This window comes from Athene noctua, chromosome 4 (assembly GCF_965140245.1).
Source record: "Athene noctua chromosome 4, bAthNoc1.hap1.1, whole genome shotgun sequence".
NCBI classification, from domain to species: Eukaryota; Metazoa; Chordata; class Aves; order Strigiformes; family Strigidae; genus Athene; species Athene noctua.
The window spans coordinates 60,946,174-60,963,873 of NC_134040.1; the positions used below are offsets into that span (position 1 = coordinate 60,946,174).

Below are 17,700 nucleotides of genomic sequence, written 5' to 3' on the forward strand. Positions count from 1 at the left end.
TCAGAAAAAAAGTATGAAGAAGAGTCATGGTGGGGCTGTACCTAAATAGCCTGAAGCTCAGGTGGGGTGGTTTGATATGAATGAGATCCAGTGCAACTGCTGGAAGAGAAGAGCCAGAGGAGGCCTTGCTGCCTTCTGGGGTAGGAAGCTGCTAGCCCAGAGTGGCAAGACAGACCTGGAAAATAACCCATTTACAATACTGCTTCCAGACACTTTGCTTCACCCTAACTTGGAGCTGAACATGCTCTTTGCCTTCATAGTTTTTTCTTACTTGCAGGCCAGAATGAGAAGACTCATGCCTTTGCATTGTCACACTGGCCAAGAGAAATGATTAGTGTAGTGATACAGGATGTAGCATTTAGGTTTGTGGTTGGGTTTGGTTTTTTTTTAGTTCTCTTTATTTTAATTTTGCACTCTTCTGATGCTTGTGATTGTGTTTTAAGCCCATGCTGTTTTCATACACTGCTACAGCACCACTTACATAATTTTTGGATGGTTTTAAAAATAGAAACTGACTTCAGGCAGAGAAGCTGCAGTGGAGAGGACTGAGCCAGAGATAGAATGGTATTGATGAAGAAAACAAGGCTGGATAGGAAAAGTAGAGGAACACAGAGCACTTAATGTAGTTCAGACATGAAAGCAGGGGAGAGGCCCATGGAGAGATGTGTGCAGAGAATTTCTCAGTCTTCCCAAGTAGTCTTTTGGGCTCAGGGAGAGCAGAGAAAGCGAGGATGGTGAAACAAAGACCAGTAGAGTGTAAAGAAGAATAGAAGAGATAGGAGCTGTGTGAGATGAGTGTACCTAAGTGACAGTGAATGGAAATGTCTTGTTACTATAACTCTGTAGGTTTTTTAAATGTTTCTGTGTGGTAGTGGTGGGGTATTTACCTTTAAGGTCTTTTTTTCCCCCATTAAAAAAAAAAAAAAGTACTGCTTTTAGGAAATCAGCTAGAACTCATAGCAACAAAATCTTTAAACTCCCAAAAGCTTTTATTGAAGAATTTTACGAAGTGACTGCTGCGTATAAATTGTGTGCATAAAAAAAATCCGTTCCAAATAAAGTATTTTCTTTATACGGAAGGACCTGAGGTTGGAGAGTCTAATTGTGAACTTGGAAAGAGTTAAATTTACTTTATCTAGGCTTGAGGGGAGTTGTTGTTCAAAAGTTGGAGCAGGGAAATGGGGTTTAATTCATTCTCCTTTTTCTGTTTTCCAGTATATCAATTTCTGTGGACAAGAGGAGAGGGACTTCAGTCTTTAGGGACTCTTGCTCCAAGCTGATTGGCAGTGCTTACAATTGCACCACCAGAAAGCAATAAAATAAATACATAGAGCAACAGTAACAGAAAGCAGATGTCTTGGTTTTGCAATTAAAGAACTGGAGAAGGCAATAAGAAAATAATGGCAATTGACTGTGCCTTGGGCGGGGGGGAGAATATATATATATGTTGCTTGATTGTCAGACAAAACAGAAGACCCCATACTGGTGAAAATGAAAGGTACGTTAGCAGCTACAGTACCTTGCTTTGAAAATTGGGGTCATACATGCTTAATTTTTCATTAGAAAGCATCATGCCAAGGGGTCTTGCAAGATGGAGCAGACAGCTTTTCTCATTGTGTTCTTAGGCCTGTTTTTCTACTTTGGATGATTCTATAAAATCAATTGTGTCTGATTCAGCTAAGCAAAATGTGTGAAACTGGGATCTTTTTTCTTCCACGTGTGTGCATTTTGTATCAGGAGGGAAAAGGTCTTACTGAGACAGTTATCTGTGAGATATAGTTTGATGTTTTTTAAAAGCTGCACATAAAATGCAAATAGATTTGACGTCTTTTAGTCTATATTCAGTCTATATCTGAATGTCGCTGTGAACTAAAATGGTAATTAGTCACCTACGCAGCATCTTCATTCACTGACTGTAGTACATGAAGCTTTCCTGCTGGTAACGTCTCAAGGCAAACAAGAAATGGGCTTTAGGAGAATGCGTTCTTTGTAAGCATCAGCATAAATATGTAAATGTGTATGTATGCTTTGAGCAGTTTACCTTTCCTATGGTCACCACGTATGTCTATCTACATGAAAAATAAATGCTATAGCAGTTTGTGCTCAGAATGGAAAAAGTTATTGTAACTGGGGTGAATGGAAGAAGGAACGGGGCAAACTGCTGGTATGTGCTTTCCCTGTGATACTGACCCAGGGAAAAGCTGGAGACTTGAGAGCATGCCCGGTTTGTTTTGTTTGAAAGAATGCTGACATATTTAAAGTGGAGTACTCATCAGTGGCATAAGGGGAAGAAGAAAACTGTGTGAAACTTCATGTTAATTTCTGTTTCGGTGCCCTTTCTCTGTCAGGGCTACCTAGAAACAAATAAGCAACAGAAACACCAACAAAAACCTTTGTGCTCTGACCCAGGCATTAAGCTCCTTTTTGCCCTGGCTTAAAAAGCAACAAGACTGATTTGGCTTAAAATACTTTTAAAAAGGCAGTGAGTATTCTGACTTTGAAATATCTCTGAGTGAGTCTGAGCACAGAGTGCTGCAGAGGCAGTGCTTAGGGAAAAATTGTTCACCTGGGTTTTTAGAGTCAGGAACTTGTCGGTGCTGCTTTGTATACGTACAAAGCTCAGAAGTGCTGTGTTTTCCTGATTATATTTCAGAATATGAATTATTACACTTCATATTGCCCTGATCATTGCTGTGCTTGTCAGTAAAATACTGTCGCTTGCGTTTTGGTGCTATGCTAGCTTGAATCACACAGAAGGAAATCTCGCTCTGTGAATAACCTACAGCATATTGTCACAGAAGAAACACCACAGAACCCACAGGAATCCCGATAGTCTCCTTGCTAACACAGCGCGCAGAGTTCTTGTGGCATCTCAAAGCAAGGGCAGGTGGGAGGTTTTCACACTGCCTAAATACAGAGCTCAAAAAACTCTTGTGAAGAAGCTCTCATTCTGAACTCAAGACTATTTTGACATGCTTCTGCTAGTGTGTTCATATTGTCTTGGTGAAGGTGAAATTAGGTGGCTGCAGTGCAGTTCCTTCTCACACAAGCCTTTAATGTATCCACACATGGGCATACACTGGTTTATGTATGTGGCACATTAAACAACCTTTTACAGCCTGGCCCACAGCTGTTGTACTTTTTCTTGTTGTACTGCTACACATTCTACTCTTAAATACATATAGTCTTTATAGAAGAGAAATTTGAATGCATTTGTTTGATGTTTGCGAATATAAAACCTATTGCTGAGAAAGTACTACTATGCAAGGTTTCTCTGTAAGGCTGTAATACTCCAGAGGAATGTTTTAATATTCTCCTGCAAATTAATGTTTAAAAAAGGAAAGTATTAAGATTTTACAAGCTCTGCCCCAGATCCGGTGACCATTTATAGTCAGGCAAAATGATCTTACTAGATGTCTGTGGAGATTTGAGACCATTTTTCTCTGTAGAGTGTTTTGTAGATAATGAGGCAACCATCCACCTTTTTATTACTCATTGGAATAATTTAGTGGATGTAAATGAAATTTTCCAGACTTAACTGAGATGATGTGTATGCCATCTCACCCTCTTCCCACATGCTTTAGATATGAAGAGATTTTGTTTCTGGTTGTAAGTAAGCAGAACAAGACTGTCTTGGAGACATCTGCAGAAGGGCTGCAAAATAAGCAGGATGCATGTCCTGTTTTTCTTCTGGTTCTAACAGCAAAAATACAGAGGCTAAGCACTTTCAACTTTTTTTAGGCTATACAGGAGTTTTTCATAATTGTCAAGAAAACCCAAAGTTAATCCTGGTGAGAGGTGTAAATCTCCTCATGAACATCTGTCTTCTGCCAGTGGGGATTACTGAGAGCATTCCTGTGTGCTTCATCCCCAGAGCAGGGTGCGTTTGTGCAAGGGTGGACCTTTCTAGGGCATGATTGTAGGGGGTTAGGTCAGTGCTCTGCCTAGCTCAGTATTTTGTCTTAAGTAATGCAATTGTTTGTCCAAGGAAAGAGGCATTTAAGCAACAAAGCAGGCATACAGTGATCTTTTCCCATTATTTCCCAGTGAGCAACAGTAAAATCTTCCTCAGCCAGAAGCTGTATCAAAATCACTTTTCAGTAGCTATGGATCCTCTGTTAATTTATCTTTTTTTTTTTTTTCTTTTTTTTTTTTTTTTTTTTTTCTGAATGCCATTAAGTTTTTGATTTCCACAGCATCCTGTGATAGAGGTCACGATTCCATCCTGAACCTTTTTCTCCTAACGGATCTTGTCCATTGTTCGTGTTCTGACAGCTGCTCAAAAGGCAACTGGACAGATTTCTGGTTTGGGATATGGAGAGGACTGAACAGCATGTTATTCTGTGATCCTCTCAAACTCTGAAAACTCAGTTTCCTGGTCTTTCTTGACAGGCTTGCCAGAAACTTGACAATCTCAGTTTTTTAGGTGCTTCAGTCTAGTATAGTACAGTCTCATTACCCAGTCTGTAAATTGAGATGAGCTAGGCCTGGCTTGAGACCCGTATAGTCTACTATAACTCACCTTTTAACCCATGAGGTAATCTTACCCTTGAGTCTCAACTTCTGGTGAAAGATCAGGACACTTGACTGGATTAAATTTAATAAAGCTAGTGGATCTGAGCCAGACTTGGAGCTGATGTGTATGGCTGTTAAGTTACATTTGTATGCACTCATCAAATTCTTTTATTCTAGTTTTCCACACTTATTCTGTTTAAAACCATATCAAACTATTAGCAAAACATAATGTTTTGTACCTCTCTACAAATAACAATTTGTCACTTCCAAGTGCAGTTTATGAATGTTTATAATAATATAGCTTTTTTTTTCCCCTCTCACTCCTGTTCCTTCAACCTTGGTGCCTTTTGGCTGTGTATGAAAGAAGGAAAGGAGCCTGTTACTGCAAAAAAGAACTTAACTGCATTTATCTGAAAGTAATTTGGAAACTTCTACAGCTTTATCTCAAGTTTCAAATAAACACTGTAGCCAGGAGGATTTCACACACTCTTCTGGAAAACATAGAAAAAGAGCAGTCTCGATACAGGTAAGATGACCTTTTCTGGCTCATGTGGTGTGTTATAGGAGGCTGTACAGACATTCTCAAATCCATCTATTGTACTTTATAAACAATTAAGGCTGCTGAAAAAACAGACTTTCTTGACCAACAGTTCTGTTTTTCCATCTAGGAAAAATTTCTATTTCTTGTATTAAAATACTGCTAAGCCTGTGACAGTTCCCTTTGAAGAATAGTTGATTGTAGTGTTGTTTAAGTTTACAGTTGTGACTCTTCAAGTCAAAAAGATTTTCATTCCCAGTTAGTATAGATGGCCTTCTGAGTGAACTGGCTGGGAGTAGTATCCATGGTCCTTTGGTCAGCTGGCAAAGCAAACTTGGAGGAGAAAGTCATATATGTGAGGGATGTTAGGGAACTTCAGGATATTGCAATCAACATATTCCCCTTGATATTGACTTATGCTTTACAGATATTCTTGTAGTATAAAGCTAAAATTGCCACTTAAAAAAGAAGTGTGTATAACAAAGGATCTTGCTCAAAGCTGTTGAAATCACTTCTGGGAAAGCTTTTAAAGTTGATGTTCTTGCCTTCTCCCACTTCACAACAGAAAAACACTTTTGCTCTGTTTTGCAAAAGAAAAATAATTTACACCAGTCTTAAGAGAAAACTTAAATAAATCTGTACACTGCAGTGTGAAGAAACGACAAAGAAAACCAGAGTTTAATGGAACGTTGCTCAAACATCACATACCTCAGAACTAAAGGGAATATAGTTTTCTTTTTAGCCAGCACTTAGGATTTAAAAAACAGAGATAAAAGCTGGACAGATGGACATTTAGAGATGTGCTTGGACACCTACTATATGTTTTTTTAAACATTCTACATGATTGATACTGTATTATGCCAAATATGTAGTGAAGATGTTGGGAGACAGAGTGCTTATTCTGTCTGTTCTGCTTGTTTTACTGATCCTTAGCGTGGGTTTTGCATGGAAGCAGGGAAACAATGCACTCTATTCAGTGGCATGGAAAATACAGGGATATGACAAAATCATAGGTGCTGTTTTCTATTCCATCGTGAGGGATAGACACTGTCTTTTGAGTTTGGTGCTTTTGAGTCCTTTGGAGGAGAAAGGTCTGTAACTTCCTTTATGCAATACAGAAACATTCATATCAGGAAGGTTATAAAATGTTTGCTTCAGGGTTTTTAAAAATTCTTACTCTTTTAGACCGGTATTCTTTCCCCCAGAAATCATGGGTTATATTCTATTTGAACAATATTCTGTGTTTCTGTGGACAACATTGCTAAAACTGATAGTACATGTGTATTTAGGACTTTCTTTTAATCATTTTCACCAGGAGAGAACTGCAAGGACAGTTTTGTGCAGGTGGTGGTAATACATCAGTAAAAATAATGTGTTGCTTGACTGTGGAGTTTGCTTTTGAGTCTGACAAAATCAAAAAGGACCTTACTTGCTTGATGCTGAGAAGGTGACATTTATTGCACCTACTATTCCAATGTGGAACATCCCTGAACAAGCTGTGCAAGTTTTAAATTATTACAGTTACAATGGTTTAGTTGTAAAATAAACTACTGCATACATATGTTAAAACTCTTGGTAATCCCCTACAGTCCTGATAAAATTGATTATACAACAGAGAGGATGAGTCAATATGTATGTTTTAAAAAAATTATAAATCCATAAATTTATAGTTTCTGCTCTGATATATTTTTTTTTTTCCCCCTTTAGTTCCTTGGCATAGCGTTTCTTGGGATTGGATTGTGGGCATGGAATGAAAAGGTAAGTTGAATATAGCACCAAACTCCTTGTTTTTTCTCTCTCTTTTTCTGATGAATTATTGGAATAGTAATATGCTGCACATTTTATGGGTCTACACACAGTTTCTACTGAAACAAAAATCAAGCTTCTCTGTCAAATAAAACCTTGGCTCAGCTCACCTAGAGGAAGATCCTTGGCATTTTTCCCAAGAATGCCTTGGCAAGAAATCATGGCTGACACTTGCACATAAAATAACCATTTCAATCCATGCATGCTCAGACTGCAGCTCACTGGAACACTCCACTGAAGGCAGTATTGGCAGTGTGTATCTGCTGCATGTGTCGCCTGTAATGGAGCGGGAGCCTACGTGTCTCAGAGGGCACCTTTCTGAAAATAAGCCCTCCTCAGCTTTGCCTTAATATTGCTTAATTGCTGTTCTTTAAAAACAAACAAACGAACCCCACACAAACAAAAATACCCCGCCCCCCAACCCAAGCAAAATAAACAAGCCAAAATGAATCCTGAAAACCAAGCCAAACCTGAGAGAGTAACTGTTGCTTTTTCTTGTGCAAATACAACTGCCCACTGGAACATTCTGCAAGACCATAAAATCAACTTGGAAATGGAAAGAAAGGTAGGCGGGGAAAGAGAAAGCATTTGTGAATCAGAGCCTAATTTTTAGTTTGCTTGCTGCAGAAATTGGGAAGATGAGGATGTATCAAGTCATAATATACAAAACAAGTTAGAGTGTGTTGGGTTACTGGATGAAGAATTTGGCTTACTAAAAGACAACAGCTGAAATTAAAGCCAGAGTTCCCTTTTCTCCTCTGTTTAAAATGACTGAAAATAATAAAACTTGGCTGATAACAATGGTGCTATGATATTCAGTTACATAATTATTAAGTTACAAATTGATGTTCACTTAAGGCATAATAACTGGCACTTTCAGTAGAACAAATAACATATTGGAAGCACTGGAGTCTTGCCACTTAAAAATTCAGGACAAATTTTGCATTCCAAAGTGAGTTGTTAACTTAATTTCTAATTGCTCTGTGCCTGTGCCTTGGATGTAGATAATTACAAATAGTAATGGGATATTAATTACCTCACACTGTATACATCCACATATATATGTATATTTACATACCATATGATACTCATGTTGGATGCTTGTATAGGCTTGGAAAGAGGTGCTGTGATTTTATCCCCCCCCCCCCCCCCCCCCCCCCCCCCCCCCTTCAGGAAAGATGTAAAAACATGTTTTGTTTAAAACATGTAAACATGTATAAATGTGTTTTATATAAGCTCTATGATCACACTCACAGAGCTTATACCTGTGTCTAAGCCCCAGAGAAGAACTTTATTTTTGAGTGGCTTTCTAGAAGAGATTTTAATATTGTTGTATCATTTCAGTAGGTAACACAAATGTTTCCTCTTTAGAATGAATGAGCAGGTAAAGGTAAAACAGCTATAGTCTAGTGTTTGAAGTCTAGAATATACCAGACCTACAAGTAGAGGGTGTTCTGGCAGAATAATGGTTTGTTAGGTTTTACGTATTTTCTATATGGGAAAGCACCCCTGCTTCCTAGGACAAATGCATTCAATTCATGACTGCTAATAGCTAGAAGCCAAAACTCATGTTTTTACTTGAGATTTGGGCATCTGTTATCAAGTCATTTTAAACCATTTTTAATCAGATCCTGAAAGTGTGAGAAAATGCCATGTTGTTTTTAAGACACACAAATAAAACCACCTAGTACAGTTTGATATGCATTAGCTCAGGCTCCGTACGTAGTAGGTTTTTCTATAGAAATTAATAAGTGAAATACTGTATATTATTTTAAAGCACAGGTCTTTCCTTAAAAATTAGCGTCTCGCCCCAGCTTTTCTAACTGTTATGTCCTTCAGTGCTTAGTGTGGACTATTTCTGTTCATGGTTGTATCAGTCAAAATCTAATATAGGTATAGCTGAAATGCAGAGCTCTTGAGCATAGACAGACTTGATTTTTGTAGCAGAAATTATGGAAAAATGGACTTGTGTCAAGCCAATTTGAGACCTTTCTTTCACTCGGGTCTCTAGAGGACAGGCAATGGCTGGAAGCGGCAGTCAGCAAGATCAAGCTCCAGATACTCGTAGGCCCCATGGAACTTAGCAGGGGGCAGATCAGTTACATCCCAGACAGTTGTTCTTGCAACTGGGGAGTTGGAGACAAAAGCCAAGCAGGTGAAGCCAAAGACTTCAGAGTTCTGTAACTTAATTGAAAAGCACTTCTCTAGACTGCTTCTTGCCTGAAGTTAGCCTGGATATCCCTTAGGCATTATGGGCTGTTGCAATGGCATGCTGTGAGACAGCAAAGCAGCTTTGCAGAGAAGGACCTGGAGGTTCTACTGTACACCAATTTGAACATGAGCCAGCACTGTGCCCTTGCAACAAATAAGGCTAATGGTGTCCTGGGCTGTATTAGGAGTGTTGCCAGCAGGTTGAGGGAGGGGGTTCTTCCCCTCTACTCAGCACTGGTGAGGCCACACCTGGGAAAGTTCTGGCTCCCCAGTACAAGAGAGACGCTGACATACTGTAGGGCCCAGCGAAAGGCTGCCCAGATGATTAAGGGACTGGAGCATCTCTCCTACAAGGAAGGGCTGAGAGCTAGGACTGTTTAGCCTGGAAAAGAGCTGGCTCAAGAGAATCTTAGTGTGTACAAATGCCTGAAGGGAGGGTGCAGAGGATGAAGCTAGGCTGTTGTAGTGACAGAGGCAATGGACACAAACTGAAACACAGGAAGTTCCTTCTGAACATCAGGAAACATTTTTTTACTGTGAGGATGACTGAGCACTGGCACAGTTTGCCCAGAGATGATGTGGAGTTTCCCTCTTTGGAGATACTCAAAAGCAGTCTGGACATGGTCCTAGGCAGCCAGGTCTGGGTGACCGGATAACCTCTAGAGGTCCTTTCCAACCTCAACTGTTCTGTGAACACTGTTGCTGTCCTAATAAACTAAGTATTTATCAAAGTTGAACTTGGTGCTTCTATGTATAATATGTAAACATAAATTTGTAAGGTGTTTTTTTTTTTTTTTTTTTTACAGGATTGGTTCTTTAAAAGGGACTCCCTCTACAGTAAACTGGTTTGGTGATGGGAGGATTTTGATTTACTTCTGTCTTGAATTGTGTGGCTTTATCCAGTTGTATTGTTTGTAGCCCAGACATCAACTTGTATATGCTTTTGTTGTTTCACAGAATCGTTTTAAGATAAAAAGATAGTGTACCAGGCCACATTAAAAATGTAGAATGTAAAAAAAAACTAGTCCACATTTTACAGGAGTCCTGTGTGCTTCTGGCTAAAAACAGTATGGAGTAGATTTGTGAGTTGGGTGGCTAGTTTCTCTTTTTTTGCTAAGCTGGCTTGAATTCTCCCCTTTAAACTTTGTTGTAGAGAAGAAAAAAAACACCCTATACAGTCTCCTGACCTTCCTTACGGCCTTTGCAGGGAGGCAAAAGAGCTCATTTGTCAAATAGGGAATAGAATTGGCTTGACAGCCACTCAGCCAGCCCTAAACAAAAACTGGGCAATTAACATTCTGAGTCATGAACCTGAAAGAGAGCTTGGGGGGTGGGGGCAATAAAGTCGGAGGATGAATAAAGCTATCTATACATGGATGCACTATATAGCTCACAATCTCACAGTGTTTTCATGCACGAGACTTGAGCCTGTACCATAAAAAAAGTTCATCCACAGCAGCTGATTTCCACCCCATACCCTCCCCTCCCCAACAGTGACATGAACATTGTTAACTTACAGAGAGTCTGTACTAAGACCAATCAATTTACACTACCTTTGCTCAGCAGCAGAGGAAAAATGTTTATATTTCACTGTCTTTTTTAAACACTTCAAGACACTTCTTCTGTTGACTTTTAAAAAATAAACTAGACTTTTACAAAATGTCTATTTTCCTCCTTGGTTGCATATATTAGACAATGTAGTCTTAAGGCTCATTGGGAGTGTTCATGGTATGATGCTAGTAGGTACTTGGGAAAATGAGCTTCCTGGTTCTCTGACTACCTGAAGGAGATTTGTAATCAAGAGCAGTGAGATTAAGTGATAAATTCTGTCTTCTGAGACCTTAGAAGACTGTCCATGGAGAGGTAGTTTTTAGAAGGAAAGTACTGTATACTTTAAGGGGTATACTTTAAGTAAAAGGTAGCAAAGGTAGAGATACTCAAGTGGGGAAAAAAGAAATCTGCAGATCTTTGCAAAACTTGTAGATTAGACTTAGCTCATTTGTAAGGTTGACCGAAATGAAGAGAGGGAGATGGAAGAAGTTGAATATGTGCGTAAGTTTGGATTCTAGGCTTTTCCTGTTAAATCTGCATAACTAGAAGACACTTCAGCTCAGAAGTCAGGTGCAGTTTGGGCTACCAGTATGATACTTCTGTGTGCCAGCATAGTATTCTAAGTGAGCAGGAGCTGTAAATCTAGATCTCAAGTTTTAAGCTAGACTTGTACATGTTGATATAAGGGGATTTAGGCCTGCTTTGGTATTCTGGGACACGCTAAACTCCCTGCATAGAAACAGTCACAATTTGTCGGACCAAGTCTGCCTCTCCTTGCCCTGAAATGGAAACTCAATTTTCATGGAAAAATTCTCACTTCTTTTACAGTCCCAGTAAGGGAAGTGATACACTAGTCACTCCACAATTGTTGTGCATGCATGTCTAGCACACAGTTCTTTTAAAATCAGTTGCTCACAAGGAAACTCTGCACATGGGTTGTGGGTCCTCATGGGCTGAGGGGTTTTAGCTTCTAAGCCAGGACTCTGTGTGAATTTTATAGGACTGGGGAAGGGAGAGCGGGATACTAATATTTGCTATTGCATTTAATTTAAATTTCAGTATGTAAAGATGCATTATCTAAACAGGTTCTTAAATTATTTTGCTAGTGTTCCAACACCTTGTAACCATTACTCCTGAAAAATATAAAAATCTGTATCTTGCATGTATTTATGCCAGTTATTCACCTATTGAACTCTGCTTTGTCATGACAAGAAAGCTAGACTAGTTTTCCTTCACAAGACACTTGAAAAATACAGTTCTGCTGCTATTGCTGTTTGCTGTGGGAAATGCAAAACCAACAAAAATAAAGGAAATAAGATTTGTAAACATCCCCCACCTAGTTTCTTGCTTGCAGAGACAAAATTCTGGAGTGGAATTCATTTGGCATGTTTCAATGACTATTGTTCTGTTCCCCATGCTCATTCAGATGCACAGCATGGAGAAACTGCATGGATTTTATGACTAACAAAGTAGAGAGACATTTTTCCACTCCAAAATCATGCATTTGGAAATACTTTTATTTCCCATCACCCGCATGTGTTCCGGTTTGCCAGTGAGTCTTAAATCCTGCAGATGAGCTTGTATAAAGGCTAATCCTCTGTTTCCAAAGAAGAAATGTTTGAGAAGATCTTGTATTGCTGAATCTTTTTCTGACTATCTGTACTTTTTGTGCCTCCCGGTAGTGGGATTCTGCAGAGAAGGGTTGGATTTTTTCCCAACTTGGAGGAAATGGTTAAAAAAAGAGAGCTGATTTCTTCTATCCTACTGATGTTAGCTGCTGCTTTTTACTTTTTAATGACGCTTTGAGATGTTTGTCATGGGGACTGCTATGTTGAGTCCTGTTCTTTTACATGCACTCACGTGGGCTAAATTTCATACGCTTTCACAGTGTATCATGTCTTTGTTCCCTAGGATGATGATTCTCCTAACTTCTCTGACTGGAGATGCCTTGAATTTTCATTACTTGGTCAGTTTTTCAAAATTGCTGCTGCCTAGAGTGTTTTCACTTGGAGCCATTCTCTATTACCCTGCAGTATGCTACTGTGCCTGTGAAGTCAGCTGTTTCAGAAAGAAGCAATAATCTAGCAAACTTCTGGGAACATTTCTGAGACCTGAATGCAGCAGTGGATTCTCTACACTAACCACAACCGTAGATGGTCTGGAAATTTTGCTAGTTTGTTAATACATTTGCAACTCCTTTCTATTTGCCTTCATTAGGAACCAGGACCATAGTCTTGAAAGGTTTGAGTTTTCTTCAGCCTAGTTCTAGTGTGATCTGATGGACTGAATGCATGCTAGCGGTTGGAGCACAAATTATGTTCCAGGGGCACATCTTCATTTTTAAGTAATCTGGTCTGCATGTCCTGAGACTGTTCCCTGGTGTGAATTGAAGCATAGTTGGTGTGTGATCCCTTTTTTAAATGGGCCCCTGAATCTGACCTGAAATGCTAATATAGATGAGCACCAAAGGTGAGCGCTAGAATTGGAGATCTGTCTCTGGAAAGTAGTACAAATTATCGTGATTATCTTAAAGAGTACAAGATGGAGAAGGGGTGAAGAGTGCACACCTACTGCTTTTCTAAGTGACAGTTGCTTCCTTATTCATTATAGATGGGATAAAGGCAAACAACTGTGCAGCTATAATATCAGGAGGGACCTTCTTCAATTACTGTCTTCAACACCAATATTTTTCCTTTTGCCTTGTTCTCCCTTGAGCTGTGCATGATATCCAGCTTGTAGGGTGAAGGACTCTGGCCATGAGGAAGAAAATGGTATGACAACAGAGGATCTGTCACTGGATTCAGGCATCTCTCAGACTGTTCTTCTGTCTGTGCTTACATACCATAAGGAGAATGCTTCGGTTCTGCAGGAGCTTCTGGTGGGCCTTACTTGGTTGTCTCATGTTCTTTGGCGTGGCAGAAGGTACCACCAGCACCGATTCCCCCCTTCTTTTATTGGAGGAAAGAGCAGGTCCTACTATTTCAGCTGAATTCCTCTCCTGAATTTGGGCTGGGGTAGAAATCTGAGGTCAGTCTTCCAGTTCTATGCCTACATCATTGTATCCTAGTGGTTGAAGTAAAGTACATTTCACAAATAAAGGAACTTTTTTCATAACTTCACTATAATTGATTTTAGTTCAGTTATGGATGATTCTTTTGTTACTTAACTACCTCAAACAAATTTTAACTTGTGGTGGTTTAGGTTAAATAATACAGGCACTCCAATGTACAGCAGGCAATTGAGGGTGGGGGAACAGAGGAAGCAGATGAGCTGGAGATCAGCCAGGGAACATGTCCTACTGGCTGTCCTTGTGGGACTACAGCAGAGCCCTGGATTGTCAACATAGTGCAAAGAAAAGGATTAGAGTATGTTGCTTTGCACAAACAAAGTGTTTACTGCCAAATAAAGATTACACACATACACAAACCACCAAGGAAGTGATGTGCATGTACCCTGGAAAAATAACCATACTTCCAAAATGAGAAGGTGGGTTTAGAAAAAAATTTGATTTCCTCCTTTCAGATGCTAAAGCATCAGTAGTACTTGTAGCTATTTAACTGTAAAGATTGGTGGAGTGGCCTGCTGTAGTAGTGTTGTTGAGAAAAATACTTTGCATTTGTATAAAGCCTGACTTTTAAAGTCCTTTTTAAAAGGATTTACAGGTAGTTTGTTTTCAGGAGATCCATCAACAGTCACCATATATTTGTCGTGTCACTGTGTTAGAATATGAGATTCCTGCACCTCTACTCAAGCACCTTTGGAAACGTTCCCTTTTGCTTTTGGCTAAAGATGCGATGAAGACACAATTGGTCACTACCAGGCATTTGTACATCTCTGCGAAACTTTCCTCAGAAGTAGCCATTACAGCCAAAAAATACTGAATATTGTGACATTATAGAAATTTGCAGAGGATAGGAAAAGCATGTGCCTATAGGACTGTACGTTTATTTCTTCTTAAAAGTGTAAAGTGAGATAATATTCCCCAGTCATTGCCCTTCTGCTTGAAGCAAAATATACTTTTCTTCAAAGTATTGCACCACTGCCTCTTGAGATAGCTTAGTTGTAAGTGTCCAAAAAAACCCAAGACTGGAAAACTGTATTTCAGCAATAAGCAGCAATCTTCTATCAGATTACCTCTGTGCATCTCTAGCTGTAACCAGAGAGCATTTGCTGTGTTTGTTATTCCTGCTGCTAGCTATTGTTTTATTGCCAAAGCCTCTCTGAAGATTGTATATCCTGAGATGTCTCTCCAGAATACTGATAACATGGGATTCATAAGCAGAGAGCACACAGAGTACAAACAAGAATTATGCAGTATGTACTTTGTGCTGTCAGGATGTATTATCTGGGGTTTCTCCAAGCTAGGCTTATGATTGCCATATGTGGACTATCAAAAGATGTGCATAAAGGTGCCTTCTAAGAACAGCAAACAATGGCAGATAAAGTTTGAGTAGTTCTATTTCAGTAAATGTCAGATCATAGCTTCCCTGAGGAGTTGGAGCCTGGAGGAGACCAGAGGTTAGAAGAGTGACTTTTGCCAGCCAACATATGACATGCCAGGGTGTGAAGAGCCTGGCAGTGCTGGAAAATCAAGTAAGGTGGGAAAGGACACAATCAGAAAGGCAATATACTTCACTAAATTTTATTGTCATTGACTTTAATGGGAGTGTGACAAAATGCAAAGCGGTGTATTTCTTCTCACTAAGGCTTCATGATTAGCTTCTATAAGGGCACTGTCCACAAATATGAGCTGAATTCACTTGGATTTCTTCTTTCATTTGAATTTTATTACTTTGATATGGAAAGAACTTGATTAAACATAGTAATTTGCTGTGGGATTTTGTTTTATTTGGTGTTTGTGTTGTTTTGGTTTTTTTTTTAAGAAAGACAAAGTGTTTTATGAGAAAAGACTTAAATTACTTCATCCTTCTTGGATTTTTTTTTTTGAATTGTAAAATAATTACAATACAAAGGCAACCTCCTTTCTCCAGTGACTGTTTTCTCTCTACTACACGACTCCATTAATTCCAAAATCAGTTAATGTTAAAAGAAATTAGTAGCAGTGTTTGCGTTAAGGCAGAATTTCTTCTCGTCTTATGGTAACTATATAGGCACAGAGGGAAAACATAGAAAGGACTTTAAAACTTTGCGAAAAAGTCATTTTAGCAGTCTTTTTCTCTTGGGGCAGAGCTCATGTTTCCTGACTTGTGTATGGCCAAGGCCATGACTTTTTCAAAGGTTTGTGTGTTATTGGATTATACTGCTTATTTTGCTTGCCATTCTTAGCCAGAAAGTTATATCTTTGATTTCTTTTCTGTGACAAATGTAATGAAACAAAAGTAGTGGAAAACTTTTGCACAAATTCATTTAAGTGTTATTGATGGATGAGAGTTCATTTCAGCCTGGTTTGTACCATCTCATCACCAGTTAGTTAGAAAAAGGGATGTGCTAACTGGTCTGCTTTGACAGCAATACTGGCTCCTGGTAGTGTTGTGTTACGTCATACCTTACATCTACCTTTATTGTTTTAATGAATCACAATAACACTCATACTATGTAATGCAGGAAGAAAGTGATGAATGTGATTTTTTTTTTTTTAATTTTTTTCATTCCCTTCCGTCATGCAATAGCCTTCTGTAGTAGGAGGGAGAGAAATCTGGTTTGAGAACATCATTCATGCTTTTGGTTTATTGTTCATACTTTAGGATTGGGTTGTAGTCAGGTTTTTCTTTTGCTTTTAGCTTGTTGGCCTCTTGTAAGGCCTTCCTCTATGCACTGGAGAAATTCACATGTATGTTTGATCCGGTCTGTCATTGTCTGCAGAATTAAAAAGCTTCGAGTACTGTGTTCATTTACTACTTGCACAATGTCAGTTTTGCTTGGGAAGCCGTGGAAGCGGTTGCAAACTATGTGGAGTACTGTATTAGAAATACTGATTACTTGACTGTTTTACTGTTCATACTGATCCAAACTGAGTATACTGAAAAAAAACCAACACAAGTCTAAGGCCACAGTTGTGAACACAGTCTGTCAACAATGTTACTAACAACTTTTGGAAATTGATAGGTTATGATAACTGCCTTCAAAATTATTGCTGGTTTGGGACTATTTCAAAGCAGCAAAGGGTATATGAAGGTGGAAAGGGATGAAGAACTTCATTATTCTGCAAATAAGGAGCTGTAGACGTAAAAGTGTAAATTGTTGCTTTTCATTCAGGAGGTAGTAGGGAAAGCAGAAGTCCAAAGCACTTAGCTTAGGTTCAGGCTTCTTTGAGGAAACACATGGAGAAATGTCTGCTATAGCAGCGTGTTTTGCATTGACCTACAGCACTGGGGAAGTAAATGAAGAAATAATGATACTTCAGCTTTTTTGCTGCCAAAAGGCTTTAGGAAACTGTAACTGTTCCTGTGCAAACTCAACTGGAATAAAAAAGACTTTGTACTTGTTTCTTGATATGACCCATCTGTTCAACATCAGCCAAACTCTGGTTAAAATGTGTTCAAAAATAAAATAGTTCCTCAGGATTACTGGCATCACAACACAAGATCTGCTTCTAAAGGGGCAGTGGCATAACAAGTAGATTGTGCTGACTGTCATGTCTAAAACACAGCATATGTGGTTTACCATATGATAGGTCTAACCTATGTACAAGCCATCTCCCAAGGCAAGTCCTTAAACTGCCTTACGTCCTACTAAGAGACTTAACATTATTTTAGAATTTTTCCTGCTCCCTGGTTAGTCAGTAGCTGTACTTTATTTCTATAATGAGTTTTTGGCACTGTAGATGCCTGAAGTTGAACTGTCTGGGTATCTAGTTTGTCAAAATTCGGTGTAAAATTCATTGTTGCTGCAACCTAGGAGCTCAGCTCCTGTTTCTGTCAATTGTGAATATTTGAGCATAAATGCTAGATTCAAGGTGGTGTTCTTGCTATTGACTGCTTTTTCTATCATAACATGTGTAACTGTGTGCTTACACCAACAACCTATATGATACCTAAAATGTGTCTCAGCATGGGTAGTAAGATTGAGTTTTGTTCAAATATCCTGACTTTCTGGCAGACGAATTCTCATAGCAACAG

The 17,700-nt window shown here is 39.0% G+C and overlaps 1 protein-coding gene across 3 annotated transcripts in view; it reads left to right on the forward strand.

Annotated features, from left to right (window-relative positions):
- TSPAN5 (tetraspanin 5) overlaps positions 1–17,700 on the forward strand; it is an 89,315-nt gene that overhangs the window by 57,812 nt on the left and 13,803 nt on the right. The window contains exon 2 of one of the 3 annotated variants that reach the window (XM_074905535.1): positions 6,761–6,811. In XM_074905535.1, coding sequence (XP_074761636.1) covers positions 6,761–6,811 — 51 coding nt within the window. Of the gene's footprint in view, positions 1–6,760; positions 6,812–7,196; positions 7,425–12,874; positions 13,500–17,700 lie in introns of those variants that run through there. The other 2 variants (XM_074905536.1, XM_074905537.1) reach the window with 2 other exon arrangements.